General features: G+C 38.4%; 1 protein-coding gene across 9 annotated transcripts in view; it reads right to left on the bottom strand.

Annotated features, from left to right (window-relative positions):
• BRD9 (bromodomain containing 9) overlaps positions 1-19,300 on the bottom strand; it is a 174,384-nt gene that overhangs the window by 11,928 nt on the left and 143,156 nt on the right. For 5 of the 9 annotated variants that reach the window (XM_039348008.1, XM_039348012.1, XM_039348016.1 and 2 more), the window contains 5 exons: positions 9,753-9,885; positions 8,403-8,478; positions 4,198-4,296; positions 929-1,061; positions 616-727 (listed from right to left, as the gene is read on the bottom strand). In XM_039348008.1, the coding sequence (XP_039203942.1) occupies positions 616-727; positions 929-1,061; positions 4,198-4,296; positions 8,403-8,478; positions 9,753-9,885 (553 nt within the window). The remainder of the gene's footprint in view (positions 1-615; positions 728-928; positions 1,062-4,197; positions 4,297-8,402; positions 8,479-9,752; positions 9,886-19,300) is intronic. The other 4 variants (XM_039348013.1, XM_039348009.1, XM_039348014.1 and 1 more) reach the window with 1 other exon arrangement.

Below are 19,300 nucleotides of genomic sequence, written 5' to 3'. Positions count from 1 at the left end.
ACAGTGGGAACAACAGTGGAATGGTTTCCTTTCAGAAGTTGTGAATGCTTCATCACTGGAGGTTTTTAAGAAAAGATTGGACAGCCACTGTCTGGAGTGGAATAAGGTCTCCTGCTTGAGCAGAAGGTTGGATTAGAAGACCTCCAAGGTTCTTTTCAACTCCATTATTCTTTTCTGTTCTATTAAAAGTGGAAAAAACTCTAAAGTGATTTATCCTGGTCTGATTTTTTTTTTTTACATCCGAAAAACCTGACATTTTAACAGGGATGGAGTTTCTATATCTACTGTAGATATCTTCTATGACCTGAATAGTACCCCTAAAAATTTATCTATGCGCATTATTAAAAAAAGGAAGGAGTACTCCTAGACCTTTAAACTATCTTGTGGTAAAAAGGATACTTTTTATGACTATGTCACAATTTTTGATCTTAAAAAAGGAATGTAGAGGTTTTAGTTGTAATTTAGCTATAGTCCATTTTAGATTATGTGAATAATTTATTTCAATAACAAAGCTAGCAGTAAAAATAATTTCAGTTATAAACTATTGAATTTCAACAACTTCAATTCTGTATTATAAAGTAGGCTTTGATAGGAAAGTCTGATGGGCACACTTACCTGTTTTAGTTGATAAATAGACTTGGAATGATCTCCACCAGTGATCTGATCCAGCAAGTCATCTACTATTTTTTTACTATAGTTTCCAGAATCTTTCACAAATTCTTGAAGACTACAAGAAATTCAGTGTAAAACAAATATCAGATGCATTCATTTTGCTTTTGACTATCTTTCTTTGGTATCTTTAAAGCTGTTCTCTTTGTTATTTATATTAGCTTCTAAATGAATTGGGTTCCTTCATATGCTAAGGCCGTGTATATTGCCAACACTGTTATAGGATCAGGGGTTTAATATTGCAGTTCAACAATCTTACCTTAAAGCACATTGAATCCCAGTCTCATCCCCATATGCTGAATATAGCAGTTCCATTTCATCCATTTTCAGATCATGAAAGATAGAGTGATTTTGCATTGAAACCACTGTATTAGCACTTGAAAGAAATGTAACTGGAAATATAAAAAATGAGTTTAGAATATTCAAAAAAGAAGATGTAACTCTTGGGCTTCATATATATATTACAATAAATAACTAGTTATACTTTGGGTTCTGTGATAGTGTGACTCCTAAAATTATAAATCAATTTGTGCAATTTTTCCAAAGAATAAAGAGTCTGGTGAAAGAATAAGACAGAAAACACTAGAGTCTTTTGAAGTTATCTTCTAAGCATTGTTCATAAACAATTCTACAAAGTGTTTTCTCTTATTTTAATGCCAACCTCTCTCTTATTATCCCATACTTTTGCGACATTTTCAGTGGAATCTTCTTGGAGCAGGACTTTTGATCTTTGATATCCTGCAAAGCTCAGGCAGTCTAAAGACACTCATTATAAATTAAAGTCAAAGCAATAAACAGCAGCCAGCCTGGAGAAGGAAGGAAGTGGTGATTTTCAACCAAGTTTATCCTTTCTTCTTCCTGCCCAGCTGTTTATATTGAGAATCTTGATCATCAGACATGGGTATTTTATACCCCCTGACTACATCTGGCCCTTTGGCTATATCTGTTTGGCCCAAGTGAAATCAATCATAAATTAAAAATCAAATGTAAGTAAATGTATGCCTATAGTTTGTATAACTTCAATTTACACAAATTTGGAACACTGCTGAGATTCCACACACGCAAAAGGGGTGGATAAATTCTTCCTCTTTACCAATTCTATCCAATATAGTAAACTTGAAACCATTTATCATATTCATTTAATGTTTTCATCTGGAGTTACTTCAGGTAATTTTTTACCTACTGCATTTTCTGGAACATCTCAGAAAATCAAGGAGCTGGTTAGGATCAACATGAAGGGAGACATCAATGCTATCTGGCAGACTAGTGATTGCTGAGTTGCAGAAACTTACAATATATTTAGTAGAAATGCCTTGCAGATTGCTAAGTCCCAAGCACTGTATAAAAGCCTTATGGACTATCATGCATTTGCAAGAACCATCTTAACTGGCCTTAGCTTCAATTAATATCAACATCTTTCCATGACAAGGGGATAATAAAAATGTTCCCCAGAACCAGATCATATATATCTGCTTCATGGTAAAGGTCAGATCAAGTGCATGGCCAATTATGTGGTTTGTCTTGGCAATAATCTGGGACAAACTCCCAGCTGTCATGGTAGCCATCAATTTCCAGGTTATCTGTGGCCCCAGACAGGAGAGGATAAAATTGCAGTGTCTGGGTGAATCCATAACCATTCCACAATGGGACTGAACAACTCAGGATGGGATACTGTCATCAATCTGTGAGAAAGATATACAGTAAGAGCAGCATTCATGTTTTTTCTTCTGGCCCAGCTTCACAAATATGGTCTCATGTGTGGTTATAGCTCTTCAAAACAGCCAGTTTCCACATACAATGCCATATCATCTCCCTGCTTCAGGGTGAAAACTAATGCAAGATATGGAAATTGTCTGGATGGATTTCAGTGCAAAAGATTCCCAGCTCTTTGATCAGCCAAGTCTCACTGACATATGCCAGATTGGGTCTCTCATCCATAACTAAACATTAAATAATGGATATCACTAATTTTATTGTGAGCAGATCTATATGCAAAAGTGTAGAATACTAATACATCTGCCCATTACTAACATTAACTGCTTCTCTGTCTTTACTTTGACTCTATCTCCCAGTTACGTCCAGGTCATTCCACTCCCATACACTCCCAGTTACTCCCAGTCATTTCACCTATGTGGAAAAATAATCCCTACCAAGTGCAAATAAATCACAATATCAAAAATTTTCATGTGACAGCTATATCAAATTTACCATAATTTTCTACAATATCAAAAAACATTCCTTTCCCTCCTTACCCCCTACTCGCCATCTCCAGCAAGCTTTCAGCCAGCTGGGTCAGAATGAAGTAAAAGAACTTGTTCCCTGATTTCCCATTCCAGGGAGGAGTTCCTCTTTTCCAATTCTGTGACTCACACAAATAGCCAGTAGCTTTGTTCTTTTCTTCTTCTGTCCCTGATTACTCTGTTTCTTCTCCAACATTCTCCTCTATCTAAAAAGTAAGGCCAAAGCCACTCTTTTTTCCTCCATTTTATTAGAAACAGTTTCATAGGCCTCCTACATATTCAGCTTGTCTGGCATAAATCATGTTATTTGATATATTTCTTTTTCACCCTATCCAACCCACTTACTCCTCTCAGTCCCCATCCCACAAGAGTCAAACAAGTTAGAAACTTCATCTCTACTCTCTAATGGTCTAGTTGAGCAATATTCTGGCAAGAATTCTAATCACCATTGCTGGGCTTCTTGCCTTTGGAAATAGCATTCTATATTGCAAACTCCTAACTTGTTCAGCTGTGTGATACCTATGGCAATAACCTCAACATTCCAATAAAGCTATCTCCCTGGAGATTGTTCTCTTCCTGCTCACTAGGGCCTCCAACTCCAACTTTATAAACTTTAAAAATGATAAAGTCTTCAGAGATTAATTAATTTCCTCTTTTCCTCTTTTTTCCATATTACAGCTTGCAAACTTCATCTTGGACAGCTAAAAAACTAATAACACAAGTTAATAAATTGTCAACATACAACCTTTACATATTCAGTCAGTTTCCATTTTTCTCTTTTTTCACATTTAATAAAGTTTTAAAATTATTTAATTGTACTGTGATGCATATTTTAATCGTATTTGAACTTTTCTTGTTGATTTTTAAATAAATGTTGTTGCTTGATATTATAAATGAAAATGACATAAACATATTTAAAAATGACTTAACCTTTTTTAAAAAAAAAATTGAAGGGTTCTGACCCAAGGACAGAATTCTGACCATACCACTGAAATATTTCTTTAGTTCAGCAAGGAACTACAGATAAGCATTCTTTGGTCTTTAAGCCAGTTATGGACACCACAAAGACTTTTGTATGCTTGAGAAAAGCTTGCATTATGGTACCTACATCCAAATGAAATCAATCATTCACATTGCAATGAGACCTACAGGACCAGACTACCTGAATCACCAGATATTTAGTAATTACATTCTAAAAAAATTCAAAATTAAATGAAAAAATCTTATAAATATGAATACAAATATTTAATCTTATAAATATAAACATTCTTTGCATCACAGAACTTACCTTTATGCCTTCTTTCATCTTTGAAGCCTAATGCTGTAAAACCAGGTAGTAATTTGCTGGATAGGGAGCTCAGATCCACTGGATGGCTTTCCTCCTCTACTTTCAACAATAAACATATAAATAAATATTTAGTAAGTTTTTGAAAGTAATAGGATATTCTTACACACTATCATGGATTTTAAGAATTTTTGCCTGAAATTACTAAAAAGGCTATTCAGAAATTGTTAATATTTTAAAACAGTATCAGTTTGTTTTAATATGTTAGTAAAGAACAACTGAGCTGCAGAAAATAAAATATGATAATGAACAAAAATAAAAAGTGTTATTAGGTTATATAGTTAAGCAAAAAAGAATTATTTTTCTTTTTTTTCAGCCTTGTCTTTTTTAAAACTACAACAGAGGTGTATTTTAAAAAAAGATCTATAAATAGATAATGACTGAAATTATACAATGCTCGATAAAACATTACTTATATCAACCAGTATACACTGAATTGTCTTTATGATAAGAAAAGAAAGTATACATTTTAGTTTAAAATCTTCACTATATTATTAGTTATAAATGTAAAAAAAGGAAAACACTTCTAAAAATAATATAGATAAGTATTTAATAATAATAATAATAATAGTAAAGTTGGAAGGGACCTTGGAGGTCATCTAGTCCAACCCCCTGCTCGGGCAGGAAACCCTACACCATTTCGGACAAATGGCTGTCCAGTCTCTTCTTAAAAACTTCCAGTGTTGGAGCATTTACTGCTTCTGGAGGCAAGCTGTTCCACTGATTAATTGTTCTCACTGTCAGGAAGTTTCTCCTTAGTTCTAGGTTGCTTCTCTCCTTGATTAGTTTCCACCCGTTGCTTCTTGTCCTGCCTTCAGGTGCTTTGGAAAATAGCTTAATTCCCTCTTCTTTATGGCAGCCCCTGAGATATTGGAATACTGCTATCATGTCCCCCCTTGTCCTTCTCTTCGTTAAACTAGACATACCCAATTCTAGCAACCGTTCCTTATATGTTTTAGCCTCCAGTCCCCTAATCATCTTTGTTGCTCTTCTCTGTACTCTTTCTAGAGTCTCAACATCTTTTTTACATCGTGGTGACCAAAACTGGATGCAGTATTCCAAGTGTGGCCTTACCAAGGCATTGAAGAGTGGTATTAATACTTCGCGTGATCTTGATTCTATCCCTCTGTTAATGCAGCCTAGTACTGTGTTGGCCTTTTTGGCAGCTGCCGCACACTGCTGGCTCATATTTAACTGATTGTCTACTAGGACTCCGAGGTCCCTCTCACAGTTACTACTATTGAGCATGGTGCCACCTATGCTGTACTTGTGCATTTGGTTTTTCTTGCCTAAATGTAGAACCTTGCTTTTTTCACCATTGAATTTCATTTTGTTAGTTAGTGCCCAGTGTTCAAGTCTGTCCAGATCCTTCTGTATCTGAAGCCTGTCTTCTGGAGTGTTGGCTATTCCTGCCAGCTTGGTGTCATCTGCAAATTTGATGAGTTCCCCATCTATCCCTTCATCCAAATCGTTGATGAAGATGTTGAAGAGTACTGGGCCCAGAACAGAGCCCTGGGGCACCCCACTACACACTTCCCTCCATATAGATGCAGTTCCATTGAGGACCACTCGCTGAGTACGGCCGGTCAGCCAGCTACGGATCCATCTGGTGGTGGTTCTGTCTACCCCACATTTTTCTATCTTGTCAAGTAGTAGGTTGTGATCTACTTTATCAAATGCCTTACTGAAGTCCAAGTAAATTATGTCCACAGCATTCCTCTGATCCACTAATTTTGTCACTGGTCAAAGAATGCAATAAGATTTGTCTGGCATGATCTATTTTTGACAAACCCCTGTTGGCTTTTAGTAATGACTTTGTTTGCCTCTAGGTGTTCGTTGATTCGTTGTTTGATTATCTTTTCCAGGATCTTCCCAGGTATTGAGGTCAGGCTGATAGGTCTGTAATTTCCTGGATCCATTTTTTTTCCTTTTTTGAGGATGGGAACTACATCAGCTCTTTTCCAGTCCTCTGGTAGTTCCCCTGTGTTCCAGGATCTTTGAAAAATATAGTTCAGTGGCTCCGATATCACATCTGCCAGTTCCTTGAGAACTCTGGGGTGTAATCCATCTGGTCCTGGCGATTTGAACTCATCTAGGCTGGACAGGTGCTCCCTAACCATTTTCTTGCCTATCTTAACTTGTGTTTCTGTTTTGTTTTTTATGGCACTATTTTTGATAGGTTGGTCTGTTTTTTCCCTTTGTGTAAAGACAGATGCAAAAACGAGTTAAATAGTTCTGCTTTCTCCCTGTTGCTTGTCACCTTCTTGCCACTTCCACCCACTAATGGACCAATCATTTCCTTCACTTTTTTCTTGTTTTTTACATGTTGAAAGAAGCTTTTTTTGTTATTTTTGACTTTGGTCGCAAGCCTTAGTTCATTTTGAGCCTTGGCTTTCTTCACTTCATCTTTGCAGGCTCGGGCTATTTGCTGATATTCTGACTTAGTTATGTTCCCCTCTTTCCACTTTCTGTACTTGTCCTTTTTATCTTTCAATTTGTCAGAGAGTTCTTTATGCAGCCATGCTGGTTTCTTTTGAGAGCTGTTATTTTTCCTCTTTGTTGGTATTGTGCTAGACTGTGCTTTTATTATCTCATTTTTCAAAATTTCCCAAGCTTCTTGAGTTGTTTTCCCCTTGAGGATTCTCATCCATGGAATCCTTCCCAAGCCCTCTCTAAGTTTATTGAAATTAGCTCTCTTGAAGTCCAAGACTCTAGTTTGACTGTGTTCTATTGGTTGTGCTTCTATAATGTTGAATTCTAATATTGCATGATCACTTCCTCCCAGGGTTCCTATGGCTTCAACACCGTCTATCATTTCATCTCTGTTAGTGAGAATTAGATCCAAAATGGCTAATCCCCTAGTTCCCTTCTCTACTTTTTGGGAGACAAAGTTGTCTGCTAGGTTTGCCAGGAACCTGTTTGATCTTCCACTTGGTGCGGAGTTTGTCTCCCAGTTGATGTCAGGGTAGTTAAAGTCCCCCATTACTATTGTGGTGTGCTTCCTACATACCTTAGTTAGCTGACTAGCAAAAAGTTCATCTATTTCCTCTGTTTGGTTGGGTGGTCTGTAGTATACACCTATGGCAATGTCATTTCCCCCCCCCTTTTATATTGACCCAAATGCATTCAAGAGAGTTTTTATCATTGTTGTACTCTATTTCTGTGGAGATGTAGTTATTTCTTATATAGAGAGCAACTCCACCTCCTCTTTTATTTGGTCTGTTTCTTTTAAATAATTTAAATCCCTCTAGCTGTGTGTTCCATGTGTGAGTTTCATCCCACCATGTTTCCGTAATGGCAACAATATCGTATCTGCCCTCGTTAACCTGAATTTCTAGTTCACCCTGTTTGCTGTTCATACTCTGTGCATTGGTGACTTCCCCCTTCTTTGTAGTATTGAACTTTCTAAACTTTAGAAACTGTTCTCTAAAGAATTTATTTCTTTTACTAAAACGAAGAGTCAAATATGTTGCATTAACTCTGAGAAATTGATGCAAGAAAATTAATGAACAAGTTAATTTTGACATTTCTGAATGAATGAATCAAGAAATTGAACATGTAAAATATGAAATTGCATTAAAGATAATTATTAAAATATAATTAGCAATATAAACATGAAAGAGTTTGACATATAATAAACTAAATTGTTCGGTTAACCAATAAATGTTGAAATACAAGTTATAATTCAAGATTACCTAAGAAAATGAAAAATAAAATTAAAGCTTTATGTAGTAACTTCAAATGATCGTTCCAATCAATTTTAGATGTATGCTTTAATTAAAGAGGTCACCCCAACTGACCTTCATTATCTTTTTGCTCCTCCTGCTGAGAAAGCAAATACGCATCTTGGCTGCTAGGATGGCTTGGGGCTGAGTTTTGTGCTATGACCTTACTAGAGTATTAGCCAAAAGCCTTCGAATATGTCAATATTAGCTCACCAAATATATTTCAGTTTGCAAAATCTTTTTGTTGCCAATTCTGAAACAAAAGCATATTTAATATTCAAATGAAGTTACGTATGTCTATTAAATAAAGATGAAAACATACATTTTCTTTTGGTAAACAAGGTAAAAGCACAAGCTTAGTTATGCATAATTAAAAACATTTACAATGCAAAATATAAATTATTACAATTATCTGAAAATTACCTTCTGTTTCAGGATCTGATGGATTGAGTACACTGAAGATCAAAGATCCATCAATATTCTTTTTCAGGTAGCCTATCTGTATTTAAGTATAACAAAAGCAGAATCAGGGTTTTTTTTTTAATGTTTCCTGTTTAACCAGTAAATATTAACAGATACTAAGAGATTGTTAGCACAGGAGTCCCCAGCCCGCAATCCACTAAATCAGCGGTTCTCAACCTATGAGTCGCGACCCCATTTGGGATCGATCGACCATTTTTCGGGGGTCGCCAAAGGCGGCGATCCGCCATTTTCTCCCCTCCGGGGGCGGCGCCGCGCATGTGTGCCGCGCATGGGGGGGCGGCGCGCCTCCGGGGGCACCGACGTGCATGTGCGCCACGCAGGGGGGGCGCCGCCGCGCATGCGCACCGCGCATGGGGCGCCGCCGCGCCAAGCATGCGCATAACGTTTGTGTGACGGGGGTCACCGTCACACAAACATTGAGAACTGCTGCACTAAATGGCTGTGTTATATTCAGAATTGGGATGTGTGAGGCAGACCAGCGCACACGAGGGTACAGCTCCTCTCTTGTTGAGTGGTGGGCTGGTGCGCATACGTGCACAGCTCCACTTGCGCAAGTGGCTGGCTAGCATGCACGCATGTGTGTGTGTGCCTGCCCACTGTTCGTGTGAGTTGAGTTGTGCATGCTCATGTGCGCTGACCCCCCACTCGCATGGTCCAGTTCTCTATTCCCCAGCCCTGCTACCATGTTGATGTTGAATATGTCACTGAAAGAAGAGCTGAGCCTATGCAATCTAATAAGTAACTTCTTGAATAGGATATGAATATTTCTGTTCTTAAATATAATATACAATGAAACTGGATCCACACATTGTACTAAAACACAATTTTCTGTGTTGTTCTGAAAATATAGTATATAGAAAATATAGAATAGAATATAAATGCTCTAAATAAAAGAAGAAAAATGGAATTATCCAATGTATTCATTTAGATCTTCTATTAACACAATCAGCTGATATTGTTCATCAAATTTTAACTTTAATTCTTCTAGTTGGGTTATACTGTTTGATATAGAGTATTGTAGAGTATTGTCATAAGCAACATTAACATGTAGGTTAAATAACTGAATTCTTAAGAAGACCTTCATGATAGAATAGTAAGAACATATCATTTAATTTCCATTTATATGCAAACCAAAGTCTAAAACATGTCATTTTATTGTAGAGATTTAACATAAAAACTCCTCATACAAAAAATATTCATGTGCTAAAAACTATGTAAAAATTCTTATCCAACTGAGCAAAAATTCCTGAGAAAATTAGCGAAACACATTGTGAATTAATTTAACAAGACCTTGCTGTTTGGGAGACACTGATTGATCCGATCCCGTGCTTCATCTGCTGCGTGCTCTACCAAGGCCAGGACATGTTCTTCAGCTGTGCTGTCTGTCAGACTGCATGCATTTCCTTCTGGTTCAAATATACAGCTATAACAAAGTACAAATTATTAAATAAATAACAAATCAAATGCACTCCCTCCCCAGAAATAGGTTCTAAGCCATTGAGTTTTTTGACCCCTAGGTAAATATAATGAATTTCCTGGGTAAGTCAGCATTCTTTTCATCTTACTATATTTTTTAATTTTAATATCATAAGACTACCCAGCTCCATCATGATTCTAGGTGACAGACAATATTAAGAACAAAATTAACAGCAACAACAAAGCCATCTATGAGGAGTAAAACCAAGTATCCTCTCACATTTATCACTTCCACCACCTGATTTAATCCAAAGCCTAGCGGAAGATCCAGGCTTTAAGGTTTGTGGAAGGTTTAAGGAGATGGAACTTCAGACATCCGGGCTATGATACAAAAAGCTTTATGACTGATAATTAGTATCCTGAATTGTACCCAAAAGCCTAGGGCAGGAGTAGGCAACCTTGGCTCTTTTATGACTAGTGGACTTCAACTCTAAGGAATTCTGGGAGTTGAAGTCCACAAGTCATAAAAGAGCCAAGATTGCCTACTCCTGCCCTAGGGTGTAACCAGTGCAACTCATGAAGCAGAGGAATTACATGATTATACTGTGGTATGCTTATAACTTCCCATGATGCTGTGTTCTGGATTATCTGCAGCTTCTGAGTAAACTTTAAAGACAGCCACATATAAAGTATATTAAAACAAATTTAAGACCCCGTTTATATTCTTGTACTAAAATATCTAAATATCTCCATCTTGCAGTTTACAATATATATATATATATATATATATATATATATATATATATATATATATATATATATATATATATATAAATAAATAAAAATTTTATTTTACAGGACATTTAACAACATTTAACAGTCTCATTCAGAAACTGAAGTTATAATGGTACCGAATGAAAGTGTGTTATGAACAGTCATTATTCAGCTGTCACGGTGTCCTTGCGATTATATTGCAATTGGGTCACTTCACAAGCTGCTTACAATTACAATATTACAGTGTCCTGTGATCACGATTTATATTTGCAACCTTTACTGCTTCTGACAAAGTCAATGAGAAATATAAATTGAGATAATAATTACTTTTCGAAATTAAATCTGAAAGTGTGATCATTATTTTCTCATATTTTTTCATATATTTTTCTATTTTTTTATAGATATAGATATGGGTACTCCATTTTTTCTCTAAAGCCACAATTTTTTGACCAAGAATGCATTCCAACTGATTATACCATAATTTATAATATGAGTTCCTTATAAAAAATATGTGCCTCTTTTTTCAATTTTTCATTTTTAAATGGATTATTGAAGTCATTAAATCTAGCAAATATAATGAGGTGATCCTTGATTGCAATTCTGAATTATTTAATGAAGAAATATTAGATGCTTAGTCAAAGTTCTCATTCTCGGAAATGCCAATTGGCTAATCTAAGTTCCAGTCTTTTGCACCTTTGTTTTGTTACAGAAAAATGTCAAACCATTTTATTTGCATCTTTACAGTGTAAGTGACAGCTTTGCCTGCATCTATAAAAATATCAAGATATTATGGAGTACCCTATGTATATTTTATCCATTTTTCCTAAAGGGCAATTATAAAAAAAATTAAATTTCTCTTCTTTCTAAGAATATCTCACAGTACTACCTGGCAAAAATTTTATAGTATCCTCCACTTTTAAAATTTAATTTCTTTTTAATTCCAATACTGCCTCTTTAGTCTTAAATCAGGTATAATTTATATAAAGTCATGTGAAAATGTCAAGTATAGTCATCTGAAAATGTAAATACACCACATATAAAGCTTTTCTTTTATTAACATATGTGGACATATTAATATTTTATTGTCATTCAACAATATTTAAAGATGATGCAACTGTACAAAAAGCTATATAAAATTTACTTTGCAATCATTTTTTCAACAAAATATTAAGTCATGTCATTTCCTTCTGTGGGAAAAGTAGGCAATCCTTGATTCTAACATCTGGTACTATTCCCTTTGGCAAAACAGCGTGCAATAGAATTTGTTACAACTGTGTAACAAACTCTGACATTGACAGGGAGAAATTTTTCCCATTCCTTGATGTAGAAGTTTTTCAGTGTGTAATGTTTGAGTGGCTTCTTGCATGCATTGTCTGTATCAAATCACCTCACCACATCTTCCTGGATTTAGATCCGACTTTAACAGCCATTCCAGAACCTTCCATTTCTTTTTTTCTTTTTTTTTAGAGCCATTCCTTGATAGATTTATTGGAATATTTAGGTTGCCAATGTGCAAAGTTTACTTTCAGTGGAGCTTCAATTTTCTGACAAATGGCCTCAAATTATCTTTAAGCACCCTCTAGTACCATGAAGAACTCATAGTGAATTCTAAGAAGATAAGCTACTAGGCCCTAATGCAGCAAAATAGGCCCAAAGCATAACATTTCCACCACATTTTACAACTGGTAATCAGGTTTGTTAGAGAATTTTAATTTCTCTATTGGTAAAAAAATAAATCAGAAGCTCTCACAGTTGACTGCATTTACCTGATTCAAAATAACTTTATATTTATATAAAAATATTTACAATACCATTCTTCTTTACAGCAACATAGCTTAATGAAGGCTTCTTACAGAGACAGACCAGAGACAAAACTTGAGACTGGAAATCCAGCTCCTAACTCAATACTCTTTTGCACAGACTCAGTAGCACTTTCTTCACATTGGCTGACTGAGTTACCACATGACTCTTCCTGTTCATGAATATTCCAACAAGGTTCTTCTTGTGAAATGCTGTCTTTGGTTTTGATATCTTCTGCTATTATGATCAAATAACTGTATTGTTGCCTCATTTGTCCTGAATACATTGCAAAAGTCCTTTCTTTACCTAGGTCAACGGCTCACAACCTTTTCTATACCCCGCACCCTTAGAACGCTTCTGATATATTCTCGCACCCCTTACAAAAGTTTGAAATAACAGCAATGAATTATGCATATACACTATAAGTTTTCGCACCCCCTGGAATATCATCTCGCATCCCCAGGGGGTGCGAGCACCCCAGGTTAGGAACCCCTGAGCTAGGTGCTCATGAGCAAACTTTAATTTTAGCTCTGATGTTCATTCTGCACAGCAATTGTTTCCTTCTGGAATCTCCCAAGTAATCTAATTTCTGCAGCTTCTTTCTAATGGTGGATTCATACACTTTAATATCAATTGTGGTGAGAGCTACCTGTAGGTCACCTGATAAATTCGGGAATATTCAAAGACTTCTTTCAAAATCTTGCATTCTGCTCTCAGCTGAACTTGGCCCAGTTGAGTTGGCAGTTGTTTTAAATCTTCATTTGTAGATGATCTTCGGCAGAGAAATGAATGATGTCCAATTATTTGGTGATCTTTTAAAATCTTTTCCCAGATTCATAGACTTCTGAAATCTTTTTCTGAAGGCCTCAGAGAGCTCTTTCAATCCAAGCATGGTAAAACACACACTTCAATAACAAAGAGCAAATCAAACTAAATGTCTGAGGTTTCATTAAGACTGAATTCTTCCAGATCCCAATGTTTTAATCATTTGTACCTGATTCTAATTTTACGGATTTAAGATAGTGATAAATGTAGGTGTGCTAAATTTGCACTTGCTTAAATTATGGGATTACAGTGTGTAACTGGTGCATGATGCTTTTTATGTTATATCTCATTTATCTATAGTTGAAATGAAGATCAAATAACTCTATGTTGAAACATAATGAAAAAGTCAAAATTTCAATAGGTTTGCTTACTTTATCAAATATGGAGGTTTTTATTTATATTGTCCATATGTCTCTTGGATTTCCAAAATTTCATGTACTTATAGATCAAAATAGATCTTAAGCAGATTAAGTTGTTTTTCTACATCTTATTTACCAAAATATTCTGATATACTTCTGAAATTTTATGCAACTCAGTTTCAATTATATTCTAAATATTCAGTATTCAGTTCTTTAACTTCTTTCTTTTACAGTTCATCTTTAGGTACCAAATTATCATATCTATTATAACTGAGATCTACCTTGAGAGAATTAAAGTTGCCTTGCACTTTCTGATGTGATCAATGGATTAATTTAGAGAGATTATTTTCTATTACATATATCTCTCATACAAAAGATCTTGGGATTGTGGAAAAGAACCAGAGAAATCATGCTGGGGACCTCCAACCTGAAAATCTTTCTTTATTTTACCCTTAAAAAAAGTATTCTTACGCCTAAAACTTCTGTGCATTACAATGAAACAAATTGTATCATTGAGAATAAAATATTTAAAATATCAATAATGTTTGATATAAAACAAATGAATAATAAATAATTGATATAAAAACATGCAGCAAAAATTATCATAACAGATTAATTGAATATATTTTGATAATAAAAGCTAATTAAGATGAACAGCAAGAAAAAGGAAACAGAACAAGCAAGCATCAGATACCGATGAAAGCAGATCAATTCCAATCATATAATCATATAATTAGAAATTAAAGGAAATCTATCAAATAAGTAATAATAGTGTAAAAAGTTCACTTATGATTTTTGTGGTGAAATGGCCTCTTGTAGTTAAAGAGAAGAAAACAGTCTGAAAACACAACAGGTTCTGGCATCAAAATGGTGGACTAGCATGTAGGAAAAAATCTCATTGTAATATCAAACAAGTTGTCAGAATCCTAACTTTCTATGGGCATGGGTTTTCTTATCCTTTTCGGGTTCTGCCATACTCCAGGGAGGGAAGGGGAAGCTTGGGGTGCTGATACGTATTTCCTTTGCTTTATTTTCTGCTCTATCCTCTTTGATATTTTTCTAATGGGGTGAGAATGGAATGGGCTTCCGACCATCTGCCTTATCTCCGTCTATGGAAGAAATGGTGTAGACACCTAACAGCCTTGGAAGTGGCACTTTATCATTCTGTTCCCACAGTGCTTTCACACTTGCAGATTTGAACCATCCGGATGGACAGTTGGGATGGGGTTACTATGGATACTTTTGATTACTTGATTCACATGGGAAACCCTCAGATCCTGCCTTCTATTTCTATTGTCAACATCTCCCAATAAAAGTTCCTTTTGAAATGATGCCATTTCAACAGTTATGCTTTCTTGGGAGAACTAATTGAGGAGGGTTCTTACATAAGGCAGGATCACAAGGTGGTCAACCCAGAGGGAAAACCTCTACTGCAGGAACTGTGCAAAAGATGTCGAACCATGGCGGTGAAAGACGAGAAGGCAACCTTGGTGAGGAACTCCCCCCCAGATTGGCCTGAGTGAGAGCAGCTTGGACTCCTCTGATTCATCCGGCGAGACCGTGGCCAGAGAAAGTTGGGAGAAACTGAGATGGTCGATGGGCGTTGGAAAGAAAGAAGTCTGGGAGGCAAAAGCCAGGAAAATAACCCTTAAGCGTGGCAGTCACCAGCCGGGGTGGATGTGAGAGATGGAGAGGACATTCAACCTCAGCGAGGAGGACGAGAGACCAGCCTGATCCAACTGCTTCCTCAAGGAAGCCATCAATCTCATGGTGGAAGCTTTCAAGTCCCTAAAAGAGAGGAGGAAGACCCATGCCAGGGCTCGATAGCCACGGGGATGGCAGGAGTGCCAGGAGTGTGAGTTGGCAAACCCAGGCCCCTCTACCAGCACATCAGAGCCTGCAGAAGTCATGGCAGAGGCTGCCACATCAGCACAAACCATTTTGGCTGGGGAAGACAGGCACTGGGCCAGGCGGAGAATCCACCGGTCTTGCCGAAAATTCCCACCCTTGGGAATGAAGTACCATGGGATGCCTTAACAGCTGGGGTTTTTCCTAGCCCATGTCCTGAGCTACATGGAGGAATATGGTCGAGATATCCGCAGTGACAACGGAAAGGTGAGGATTGTAACCATGGCCCTAGAAGGAGCAGCCACTCGGTGGATGGTGACCCTGCACAACCCCGATGCTCCCAAGCTGCGGAACTTCAAGCACTTCATGGCTGCCTTGAGGAGGAGGTTCGAGGATCCTTTAGCCAACCGGAAGGCTACGGAATGCATCAAAACAGTGAGGCAAGGTCGTTGCCCAGTAGCTGAGTATACGGAGGAATTTAGAGACATGGCAAGCTGATTCAACTAATCGGAGGATGTCCTAATGGGCCATTTCAAAGATGGGCTAAATGACAACCTGTACCGTGTCTGTGTCCCTACAGGAGATCCAAACCGACTCCACGACTGGTGTATCCTAACCGAAGAAGCCAAGATCAACCAAGCCCGAAGGCAGTGATGTCTGGGGAAACCTGAAGATGCTCCCCCTCAGGGAAAATAAGCTGCAGCAAGGCCACACCCGCAACGCCAGACTCAACAGCTTGCTTCAAGTGCAGCGAGGGGCACCAAGCTGCGGAATGCCGCTCGAAGACTCCTGTGAGAAAACCTGACTGATCCAGTGGAGGGAAGCCTGGGAAGACCTCACAGTGACTCAAAGAGATCACCATGAAGAGCGCTGAGGTTGTTGAGGTCCAACCCCCCAGAATCCCAGGGGAAGGAACTCCAACTCCAGCTGGAAAACCACCCGAATCCCCTGACACAAACTCGGAAGATGAACCCCTGGTAAGTTGACCCATTGTGCCCCTCACCAGAACCATAGAACCATTGAGTCCATGGATGCTGAGGAAGGTAACCCTGAAGGTCCTAGTAGACTCGGGTTGCACTTGGGGCCTCATAAGCCTAACCCTGGTGGGTAACTTAGGAATCCCAGTGAGGAGGCTGAAGAAGCCAATTTCATTTGGCCAGTTAGATGGGTCCATTGCAGGAGGGACCCCAGCCACCCTTACTACCCAGCCAATCCAACTCATGGATTGACTTTGACTTTTATAGTGACCCCAGGCATGGAATGGTCCCTAATCTTGGAGATGATGGGAATGGGCAAGTGGAGCCCAAGGATGGACTGGAGGACCAGAGAGTTGAGGTTCCCAAAGAAAAGCCTGCCACCCGGGGAGGAGGCAGAAAGACAAAGAGAAAATGGACCCTGGAGGTAGTAGCAGCAGCGAAGGATTGGGGGATGGAAGTAGTACCCAAGGAATACCGGGATCTAGCTGAGGTCTTCAGCGAAGAGCAATCAGCCCACAGATTGCACCATCGAAATCCTACTGGGGGCCAAATTACCTAGGCCCAAAATGTATTCAATGACACCCAAGAAACCAGAAGAACTGTAGATATTCATAGAAAATGAATTAGCACGGGGTTTCACACAGCCGGCAAGGCTGAAAATAGAGGCTCTGGTTTTATTCTAGGAAAAGAAAGACACGTCTCTTCGCTTCTGCATGGATTACAGGTCCTTAAACGCAGTGAGCGAAAACAATATCTACCCCTTGCCACTAATGAAGGATATACTGGCCCACCTAGCAAAGAGGAAAATATTCTCAAAATTAGACCTACAGGAGGCGTATTACCAGGTTAGGATTAAAGAAGGGGACGAATGGAAGATGACATTTAACTGCCCCATGGGGTGCTTCCAATTTAGAGTACTCTCCTGTTTGGACTACAGGGAGTGTCAACAGTCTTCATACAACTGATTAATGAAGTCCTCCAGGAACACCTCTACAAGGAGTCTTTGTGTACCCGGATGACATCTTAATTTTCACTGAGATGAGGCAGGAGCATGTAAAACTAATCAGGTCAGTGCTGAATAAATTGCAAGCTGCTCGACTCTATGCCAAGCTGTCAAAGAGTGAATTCCATAAAGAAAAGATTGACTATTTAGGACACCGCATATCTCATAATGGGGTAGGAATGGATCCAGAGAAAGTGCACTGCCATGCACGAGGAAACAATTACAAAGTTTCCTGGGTTTCGCTAATTACTACCGTCAATTCATCCCCTCTTTTGCCCAGATTGCACTTCCTATTACGAACTTGCTAAAAATGGAAGGGGAGGGAAAACCAAAACCTAGCCAATCATTAAAATGGACTATGGAATGTCAAGCCACATTTGAAAAGCTGAAAAGACTTTTCACAGCTGAGCTGGTCCTGAAGCACCCAGACACAGAGAAACCTTCTATCATACAAGCAGATGCAAGCAATGTAGCAGTAGGTGCAATGCTGCTCCAAGAAAACCAAGAAGGCAAACTGCAGCCTTGTGCTTACACATCCAGAAAACTCATGGAGATGGAACAGAGGTGAGCAGTGTGGGAGAAAGAAACCTATGCAGTGCGCTGGGCCCTCCTCAAATGGAGGCACTTCGTGGAAGGGGGCAAAATCCCCTTCCAGGTATGGACTGACTGCAAGAAATTTGAAGCCTTAAAAAACCCCAGAAAATTGTCACCAAAACAAGCGAAGTGGTCTCAACATTTCCACTAATTCAAATTCACCATCAAATACTTATCTGGGGGAAAGAATTTCTTAGTGGACACTTTGTCAAGGTTGCTAGAGTATAACAGTACCAAAACAGAAGTAGTAGATCCCCTAATGCCATCTAAACAATTAGCGGCCCCAGTAACCACATGCTTGCAAGCAAAGAAACCAAAGCCTCTGGACGGCGAAGCAGGAGTGGAGTTTAGACAGGCTCTGGAAATGGATGAATGGTTCCTGAATCACAAAACTCTCTGCTCAATGAATGAGGGACTGCCTTGGGTGGGGGGTGCCTTGGGTGGGGGGAAAACTATATGTGTCCAAAGCCCAGAGACTGAAATTTATGCAACTATGTCATGACTAAAAGATAGCTGGACATTTTGGGTTTGTAAAAATGCTCCATCTAGTAAAGAGGCAATTTTGGTGGCCGTCCATAAAGAAAGACATTGAAATCTATGTGGCTAGCTGCCCCATCTGTGCGGTGGCAAAATGGAGACAGGGCAGAACACCGAGACTATTACAGGCGGTAGCAAGCCCATCAGCATCCTGGTGGGAAATTTCCATGGACTTTATAGTGAGTTGCACAGTCGTTCGGATGGTAACTGGCCTGTTCTCTAAACAGGTGCATTTCATCCCATGCACCAAGATTCCTATGGCCAAGCCTCAAACCAAGATGTTTGTACAACATATCTACCGATTACATGGGGCTCTGCAATGCATAATCTCAGACAAGGGGGTGCAATTTACTTCAGAGTTCTGGAGGGCATTTTTGGACCTCCTGAGGACCGCCCAGGGCCTGTCATCTAGTCATCATCCACAAATGAATGGTGGGACAGAACATTCAAACTCAGTATTAGAATAGTACTTAAAATGTTTTATTAATTATCAAGAAGACAATTGGACCGATCTACTTCGTTTTGCAGAAGTGGCTTACAATAACGTGTTCACTCCAGCACAGGCTGCACCCCCTTCCAAGTGGCAACGTGACAAAGTTTCAACTGATTGCCCGAACTACCAGTCAATGAACCCACCATCCCCTCCCTAAAGGAGTGGATTATATAACTTCAAGATACATGACGAGTAGTGAGAAAAGCATTAAA

This window comes from Crotalus tigris, unplaced genomic scaffold, assembly GCF_016545835.1.
Source record: "Crotalus tigris isolate CLP2741 ecotype Arizona unplaced genomic scaffold, ASM1654583v1 scf7180000018106.563195, whole genome shotgun sequence".
In the NCBI taxonomy this organism is placed as follows: Eukaryota; Metazoa; Chordata; class Lepidosauria; order Squamata; family Viperidae; genus Crotalus; species Crotalus tigris.
This window is presented reverse-complemented; position numbering and strand designations above follow the sequence as displayed.